Source organism: Podarcis tiliguerta (genome assembly GCF_965153285.1).
Source record: "Podarcis tiliguerta genome assembly, chromosome: 8".
NCBI classification, from domain to species: domain Eukaryota; kingdom Metazoa; phylum Chordata; class Lepidosauria; order Squamata; family Lacertidae; genus Podarcis; species Podarcis tiliguerta.
This window is the reverse complement of record NC_139541.1, coordinates 63,032,610-63,042,013: the sequence shown is the minus strand read 5'-3', so window position 1 is coordinate 63,042,013 and position 9,404 is coordinate 63,032,610. Positions and strand designations below refer to the sequence as shown.

The 9,404-nt window shown below is 49.7% G+C and overlaps 1 protein-coding gene across 2 annotated transcripts in view; it reads right to left on the bottom strand.

Annotated features, from left to right (window-relative positions):
* Positions 1–6,441: 6,441 nt before the first annotated feature.
* The window catches only part of FGR (FGR proto-oncogene, Src family tyrosine kinase), a 57,134-nt gene continuing 54,171 nt past the window's right edge, over positions 6,442–9,404 (bottom strand). For both annotated transcript variants that reach the window (XM_083455452.1, XM_083455451.1), the window contains exons 10-13: positions 8,288–8,364; positions 7,761–7,914; positions 7,219–7,350; positions 6,442–7,053 (exon numbers count right to left, since the gene is read on the bottom strand). In XM_083455452.1, coding sequence (XP_083311578.1) covers positions 6,845–7,053; positions 7,219–7,350; positions 7,761–7,914; positions 8,288–8,364 — 572 coding nt within the window. In that variant the 3' untranslated portion in view covers positions 6,442–6,844. The remainder of the gene's footprint in view (positions 7,054–7,218; positions 7,351–7,760; positions 7,915–8,287; positions 8,365–9,404) is intronic.

Here is a 9,404-nt window from a genome sequence, read left to right as displayed (position 1 = left end):
AGGAAAGCTTTTCTTTCTCCACACACCATGCATCCTTTCATCCATTTCCTAATCATTGTAAACCTCTCTGCCCTTTAAGCTTGCAGCCACAAGCCAGGCAGCCCGAGAGTGCCTACAGTCAGGGCGGAGGCAGTCTCAGTGAAAACACACACACAAAAAACCTGGTCTGCATTCTGACTTGCAATGGGAAAGGTCCACCAGCAGAGGGCACTCACTGACTGGTGCTGTGAAGTCAACAGACCTCTCCATTTATGCACCTCAGTTCCTAAGCAGCTATACAACTTTTTTTTTTTTAAGGGGGTTACAGTATTTATTTATAAGGTAATGAGAATATTGAATGCATAAATAACTGTAAGTGTGGGGCTCTAAACTTTAAAAGGTGATAGGGAGGCATCTTATTTAGGAAAGGTATTCTGAAGAGGAGGATTTCTTTTTATATAAAACAGTTTATGGAAGGAGCAAGCTCTGCTTGTAAGGCAGAGCTCAAACAAAAGAGCTGCCTGAGAGTTGACTCAGAGGCTCCTGGTACGGCAAGCCAGGAGGGTCAATATCCTACAGCCCACCTGAAGGATGATGGAGAGGCAAGACTGACCACTGAACTAATGTTTGGTTTGCTGGCAGGGCCCATGAGGAAGACTGAAGTAGTACTCACAGGATGATGGACGATGGCAAGGAGATGGAGGCCAGTGCACAGGAACCAGAGCAGCAGAACCCATCACCAGAGGGGGCCCTGTCTCCCCGAAGAGAGCAGGCTCTGAGGCCTAGGGAACAGCGGGAGGGGCACTCTAGGAAGCTGAGGCCAGTAGTGGCCCACAATCCAGCTCTCTAGCTGGCCAGGTGGGGCTCGCTAGCTCTGGGAGATTCCTTAGCTGGAGTACGCTTGAGACAGGTGAGGGTCACCTGCCTTGTCATGCCCAGGTGCTGCAATCAGCATGCAAAGTACCAAAGGGAAGCAGAGCTGAGGTGCTGGGTCTGCTCAACTGCCCATGTTGATGGACCTCGGCTTGGATGCTCCTGAACCTCAATGGGTTTGACTCTGGACTGTATCCTGGCTGCTGGACTTCAGACTTGGCTACCTGGACTGTGTTTCCTGACCTTTGGCTTTTGGCTTTTGCTCTTTGCCTGTGTGGATTGGCCTTTGGACTTGACATACTGACTTGGACTCAAGAGTTTGGTAGCGGATGTAGATGAACAGATATTCTGACTTGTTAGCTTCCTAAGTTAGATAAGCTTTAAGGCAGCCTTCCCTAACTTGGTGCCCTCCAGAGGCTTTGGTTTATAACTCCCGTCAGGTGAGAGTATAGTCCAAAACATCCTGGAGGGCATGAGGTTAGAGAAGGGAAGTTTTAAGGGAGCCGCTGCAGCTACTCGGTAAGAAAAGTTGCTCAGAGTGAGCAGCTGATTTGGCAGTGAAGACCTGGTTTGTCTTGCTTGGGTCCTGTGGGGTCAACTGACTGCATTCTGCCAGGAGGGGGCACTTGATGCACGGTCTTTCTAACCTTCCTGGTTTGCTTAGGGACCAGATGGTGCAGGAGGTAATGTGCTCCCAACCAGATTTCAGAGTTCCTGGTTTGAGATGCCCCTTGGCATCATACAAGTGGCGCCTGCAGCCACAAACCTCTCAGATGGGCCCGTGCAACTTATAAACTGCCATGGCAAGCCCAGACCACCTGTTGTGCAGAGGGAGGGGAGGGAGAGAGAGGTTTCGCTGCACAAATGAGGAGAGCTGGGCTGCATTTGTGATGGTGGGCCGTAAGTTGTTGCTGACCTTTCTATGCAATTCAGTTTGTGTTGCCTAGACATCCCTGTAAGCAGCGATGCTGATCACAGATGGTTCTATGTTACATTGGACAGTGGAAGGAGCAAGAAGCTACAGCAGGGATAGGGAACTCAGCTGCAGATGTGGTTGTACTCCAGCTCCCATCAGCCCCCGCATGGCCAATGGTCGGGGATGACAGGAGTTGTAGTCCCAACACCTGGAGGGCTGCAGAGTCCCTTTCCTTGGATGACAGATTTGCAACAATAAGCATGCAAGTGGCATTGCTAGGAACTTGAAATGATCAGGGCCACGATGCAAATATGCATAAGATGTGCTATTTTATAGGCATAGGTGCAAATGTAGATCTCAGAGCAAATTAAGATGCTGGGTTTCAATAGACTTTTGCACCATGCCCAGTAGTCCTGTCTATGCCTCATGGCCCCCTGGGTCCATGCTTCAGGACCCCTGGGCCACCCCCTAACAATGCCCCCCCATACATACTTAATCCCCTTCAAGTGGCAACCTGGCTCCATTTGCAACAAAGACTGCAATCTCCCTTTGCCCTGGTTTTATTCTGACTCTCATCTCCACATGGCAAAGACTCGCAAACTTCCCCTCATGGTAGAAAGGTTTATTTTTCTTTATTTACAGATTTATTTGTTTATTAGAAAACATAGTGTAAAATGGGGTAGCTCCAAAGGACTTGGAAAGGAGGGGAGCAGATAGAGACTTGGCACTTGACCTTTGTGTTCACGTTTCCAGCTCAGGAAGGGTCTGTCTGCCTTGAAAGTAAGGATGGGGCTGGGGGTTTGATCGGTTCACATTTAAAGGTGAATTTACCTAATTCACACTTTCTGAAACAATACGAAAACCAAAACACAGCCATCCTTTGAAATTCACTATTCTCTGCATTTCGCAATGAAGCTCTCCAACCAAATGTACAAAAAAATACATGTACTGGATTAAAATGTGCATTAAAAGGCACGTGTCCATGAAAGTGAACATACTGAAATGCATTAGTTTAGAAGGAAGTTGCTTTAGGAATATGTGTGTATTGGACAAAATGGCATACAAACATGTATATTGGGGAAAATTCTCAATAACCTGCAGACAAATTTTCACAAGGATTTCTTTTTCCTCAAAAAATTGCAAACTGATGTTGAAATGGGGGGAAACTGAACTTGGGAAGAATGAGTGGTTGAGAGAACCCCAAATCTGGCAAGGTTTGCCCATCCCTAGCCTTGCTGCAGCTGACCCAGGGTTCAAAATTATGCTAAGTTGTCTATCATGCCTATGACCCAGGGGTGTCACCATCCAGGGTTGCAGTGGGTTGAAAACCTGCTACTATTTCTGCCTCAGGGTCCTTGGCTCCAGTGTCCTAGAGCTGCCCATTCAGCATGGAAAGGGAGCTTTTTAGCCACTGAATGCTCCAGACCTAAGCATTTTCAGAACTCTGAGCTCATGTCCCAAGTTCACACAAGGCTTTGTTTCTGCAAGGGAGGGAGGAAGGCCTCAAGTCAGCCTCTGGGGAGAAACAGGGCCCTTATGCTAGGAGAATAACTGGGAAACTCACCTGAGCATGGCTCAGCAAGGAACTTGCCATGTGCTGCAGGCAGGGGTGATGCTGGGTAAGGAAAGGTTCGGGGCAGGGGCCCAGAGACACACCTTTGCAGAACCTTTGCATACACTAACTGGTATGTATTGATACAAGTTGAGAATGTAAATGTTCCAGAAGGCAAGCCGAACAATTTCCCACATAAGCCACACCAGAAAAAGCCGTCAATTAATTGGCACCCTTCGCCAGATCACCCCCAAACCTGTTCACCTTTGGTCCATTCACCGGTTAATTCCCCAGCAGGCCCTGCTCTGAAACCGTTCAGTTCCCCAACTCATTACCGCCAAATTGTCTTGATTGTAAACATAAAATTTTTATCTCCACAAATTAATATCCTAGCTAGTAATCCAGATCATTCCCCTTTCCCTCAATGTCATTTTTCCTCAGGTGTATTAGAAGAAGATTCGGGGTCGTCGTCCCCCCATGAACCCACTCCTAGCAACTCCTTGCCAGAAGACTGACCTCCAGGGGAGAAATTTGTGGCAAAGACGGGAAACAGAGGGCAGTATCCAACCCAGTGCTTCCGCTAGCGCTGAGATTTTTGGCTGCTCAATGGAACTTCCCCTCCTTCCGCCTCCCAAATCTGTGCTGGAAGTTGCTCTGGTCCTACAGAGCAGATTTGGGGGAGGGGAGAAAGGGGAGAAGTTCCATTCTGCAAGTGGAAATCCTTGAGCTAGCTGGAGCACTAGATACTGCCCAGGCTGAATAGCAATGCAATCCTAACCACATCCACTCCAAAGCAGGCCCTGCTGAATTAAATGGGGCTTACTCCCAAGTAACCGTAGTTAGGATGGCAGCCTAAGGCATGCAGCTGGTCAACTGACACTTTTCTCCTCATCACCTGCAAAATCCCAAGTCCTTTGTAGTTTAAGGGAGTTTCTGGGCTACAAGACTGTTGAGGCAAGGGTTGACGGTGGCGGTGAGACTTCATGTGACACTTTGACAAGTTTTCATCTTTTGAGGCAGCTTCCAGGATGGTCTTGCCCACTGCTGCTACCTCAAGACTTTTTCCTTGCTTGTTCGTCTGCTCAGGTGGGAGACTGGCCATGGTGGTCAAGGTAGCTACTGCTGACCTGCCCTTTCCCTCCGGGCTCCGGTGATTTTTCCTGCTCCTGATACGATGGTTTAGCTACTTGCATTCACATACACAAGTAACCAACCAGGTAGTTTTCATGCCCACACAGTTCAAAATCCCGACAGCTACATCATTAGGAAGGTGCATGAATTGGTCTGACTCCAGAGTCCTGCTTCCCCAATAGGGAATTTTAGACTCCTGGTTTCCCGGAGTCCCTAAGAGAACAGCTGCCAATCTTGTATATTCATTTGTAATATACCAAAAGCCCTACTACAGCCAACAACTGTTTTACACTTGTCCATTATGTGTGCGACTGCGCGTACACACATCAGCCTGAACCAGGAAATGACCTGAAAACATCACTGAAATGTCACAGAAAGGGGCGGAACAGGGGGGCCTTACAGGGGCCCACCAATGTGCATGGGGATCCGAAATGTAGCCCCTGTGCACATTGATCGCTGCCTGTACACCACACTGAATACTCATGGCTTCCCCAATGAATCCTGGGAGTTGTAGTTTAAGGGTGCTGAGGGTTGTCAGGAGACCCCCATGTCCCTCAGAGAGCTACAATTCAAAGAGTGGCTTAACAACCAGTCTCTATTCCCAGGGAAGTCTGCAAATTGCAGCTCTGTGAGGGGAATGGGGTCTCTTAACAACTCTCAACATCTTTACCAAACTACAGTTCCCTGATTTTTTTGGGTGAAGCCTTGACCATTTGAAGTGGCATGATAAGTGATTTAAACATAAGGGGCACATGATATAGATGTTGTAGTGGTTAACTCTCATGAGATGGCTACCTAAGCTCCCTGTCTGATAAGGAACATTACAGTTCCACCTTGGTTCTCGAGCTTAATCCGTTCTGGGAGTCCATTCAACTCCCGAAACTGTTCAAAAACCAAGGCGCGGCTTCCGATTGGCTGCAGGAGCTTCCTGCAGTCTAGCGGAAGTTGTGGAAGCCATTCCAGACGTTGTGGAAGCCATTCCAGATGTTCAGAGCCGATTTTTTCAACAACTAAGCTGTTCGGGAACCAAGGTACCACTGTATCTTGCTACTGGAAGGCACTGATACAAAATAGATGAGTCGCAGAGATTTCCCTCTGAAGCAACCCTTCTTCTTGCTACCTTCAGTGAAAGCCATAGCACAGACCTCCCCCTTGCACCTCCAATGTGAGCCGCTTTTTGTAACACCGCCCACTATCATCGCACCCCCAGTGGATTATGGCTTTAATAATATCGTCGCTGGTTAAGGAAGTGGGGGAGGATAGGAAAAGCTGGGGGGGGAGAGGGAGGTGTGAAAAACAACCAACAACCCCTTTCAAAGCCCTTGCGCATCTTGTGAGTTGGGGCTGGATGGCAACAGAATTGTAGAGGACAATGAAGGCAGACCCACAATCCCTTCGCAAGCCACCTGGGCTGAGTTTGGCAATCTCAACCAACCTTGTGAGGTGGCCCACCTATGCTGTGCAAAGTGGAAGGGCCATAGCTCAGTGGCAGAGCAGGCGTTTGGCATGCAGAAGGCTCCAGGTTCAATCCCCAGCAGCTCCAGGTCTGGGAAAGACTCCTGCCTGAAGCCCTGGAGAACTTCAGTCACTCCGTACAGGCCAAGGCTGGATAATCTGGGGTCCTCCAGATGTTGCAGAACTACAAAGCTCATCATCCCTGACCTCTTGCCATGCTGGTTGGGGCAGATGGGAGTTAGGGGACCAACAACCTCTGTAAGGTCATAGGTTACACTCCAGGGATGGATGGGAACCTGTCAACCCTCCAGATGTTGCTGGACTCCCATCACACCCATCCCCATCAGCCAATGGCTAGGGATGATGGAAGCTGCAGTTCAACAGCATCTGGAAATTTAGAGGTTCCCCATGCCTGCTTCATTCCTTCAGAGAGTTGGGAGCACCAGGGCTGGTGGGAAGGGAAGAGAGGGTTGTTTATTGTCCAAAGAGCACTATCATGTTCCAAAACAATATAGGAGGGAAAGGGAGGGGAGGGTTGGGGAAAGGAAACTTTATTAAGCAAGGATGTACTGTACAAAACCCACTCTCTCCCTTTGCTAACCCGAGCCCCTGGCTCACAGTCCTCTTCTTAACTCCAAAAAATCAGCACGGCAGTCGCCCAAGAAGAAGCAGAACTTTAAAACACAAAATCACAATTAAAAAATCTCGGTGTGGAATTGTAAAAAAAAGGGAAGCGGGGAAAAGAGAGAGAGAGAGAGAGAGAGAGAGAGAGAGAGAGAGAGAGAGAGAAGGAAATAGAAGTCCAACCCCACTTGTACAAAAAGGGATCCTTGGCCCCTGCTCCAGGGAGGGAGAGGACTGTTTCTGCGGACAGCCAAGTCCCAAAGTGCCCCAGGGGATGGGCTGTCCATGGTCCCTGCTGGCATCTGCAGCAACAGCTATTGGTTGTCTCCCGGCTGGTACTGAGGCTCTGTGGCGGTGAAGTAGTCTTCAAGGAAGGACTGGAGGTATTCAAAGGTGGGGCGCTCCTCAGGCTCCTTCTTCCAGCACTGCACCATCAGCTCGTGCAGCGACGGAGGGCAGTTCCCGGGGCACTGCATGCGGTAGCCCCTCTCCACTTGCTCCAGCACCTCCCGATTGTTCATGCCTGCAGAAGAAGAGCAAGGGGGTTGGGCGGGGTTCAGCAGAGAGCTCCAGAGGAGAAATTCACCGTAGATTTCTGTCGAGAACTGGATTTAAGATTGGGAAAGTGAGATATGGAGAGAAACCAAAAACGGTCAGGTCCTTCTCTCCAGACAGGGGAAGGCTTTACCTGGGTAGGGGACTCGCCCCTTGGTCACGAGCTCCGTCAGGAGGATGCCGAAGGACCACACGTCCGACTTGATGGTGAACTTGCCGTAAAGGGCAGCTTCTGGGGCCGTCCACTTGATGGGGAATTTGGCACCTGGCAGGGGAGGGAGATGGGAGAAGATGCTGAGATGGAATAGAAGGGGAATGTCCCCTCCACTCCCAGCACCAAACCACCACAAAACACATCTCCAGGCAGGCCCAGTTCACCCATAGGGCTTTGCCTCTTCACCGTAGCAAGTCCAAGGGGATCTTGTCAGTGGGGCCCCGGCAGATGCCCAGCCATGGCAACATTGGCGCCGGCCCTGCCTGCTTTGCATGCATAAAACCCTAGGTTCAGTCCCTTGGGCATCCAGGTAAGAGACAATGAGAGAGAACTCTACCCAAGACCCCAGAGAGCCACTGCTAGTCATTGTTGGCAATACTGGGCTAGATGGGCAAATACTCTTGACTTGGTATAAGGCAGTATCTTGGGTTTCTTAACATGGTATGTTTCCAGGAGCTTACCTTGCCGTGCTGTGTATTCATTGTCCTCGATGAGGCGGGCCAGGCCAAAGTCAGCAATCTTGCACACTAGGTTGTCGCCCACAAGGATGTTGGCAGCACGCAGGTCCCGGTGGATGTAGTTCATTCGCTCAATGTATGCCATTCCAGCTGCAATCTTGGGTGGTGGAGAAGTGAGAATGCAACAGGGAGGTGGGTGACTCAAATGATGTCGCTCATTGCCCAATCTTCATACTTTAGCCTTCCTCTGACTTAAGGTCTCTTCAGACGCTGTTGGACTACAACTCCCATCAACCCTGAATGTTGACTGTGCTGTGCTATGCTGGCTAGTACTGATGGGAATTGTAGTCCAAAACATCTGGAGGGCACCCTGTTGGGGAAGTTTGTCATACAGTCTATTGCCCCTTTCTAAAGAAAAGAATGAGACTGAATGACAGGCATGCTTGCTTATTTCACATTTCCTTAAGCTGTCTAGGGAATTTTATTGTCAAATTAAATGTAGCTTCCCCAAGTGCCCCCACCCCGGTTACCTGGGCTGCCATGTCTACCAGCTGAGGTAACTTCAGGAACCGGCCATCGCCATCCTTCAAAAAATCCAGCAAACTCCCTGTGAAGGGCAGAGTCAGGAGATCAGACCAGCATCTTGTTAGGATCTTTTCCCAATAACCCACCAGCGGCAGCTGCCCATCAGCCACTTCGCCCAGTTTCTCTGTCCGGTCTACTTTCCATGCCCAGTTTCCTGCCACTGCCCTACCCTTGCAGTCAAGCAGCTGGGGAATGAGTCTTATCTGCCTTCCTAAATCTGGCACCCTTCCAGTGGTGTTGGACTCCAGCTCCTATGAGCCCTAGCCAGTGTGGCCAATAACCAGGGGCAATGGCAGTTGCAGCCCAACAACATCTTGGAAAGTGGGCGCTCGATTGGGAAAGGCTGGATGCATATGATGAACATTTCCATGATAGACTAGACAATTGGGTTAGTGCAGAGGTAGCCAATGTAGTATCCTTCAGATGCTGCCGGACTCCATCTCCCATTATCCCTGACCATGAGTCATGCTGTCTGGGCCTGATGAGAGTTGGAATCCAGCAAGATCTGCAGGGCATCACATGGACTACTGCTGAGCTAGGCCATCAGTGGTTTTATAACTGAACTAAAAAGGCTGCAATTGCACAGGGACCCAACACCATTGACCTCCCAGGTACCTTCCAGAATTCCATTTCAAACATAAGAGAAAAGCCACAGTTCCCTGGTACATGGACAAGCCTGCACCAATCTCAGGCTCACATGCTCTCCCTCCGCCAAGTCCCTCCCTCTTTCTCAACTGCAAGGAGAACTGGAAACTTCCATTCTCTGACATCCATTCTCAGGGAACTGTGCTTTGTCAGCTTAGTCCCAAAGTTGCGGCTGAAGAACTCAGCGGGGAAGGGGGCGGGGACAAAGCTAGAATAAATGGTGTGTGCCCCATCAGTGGCTGTGGCTCCGCCTACTGTGGGCTTTGCTGCCTCCTGCCCTACCATTCCCAGTGGATTTGTCTAATACCCTTTTCAAGCCGGTCAAATTGCCGGCCATTGCTATATCTTGCAGGAGCCAGTTCCATAGTTTAAACCATGCACTGTGCAAAGTTGAACTTCTTTTTGCCCGCTTTGAAA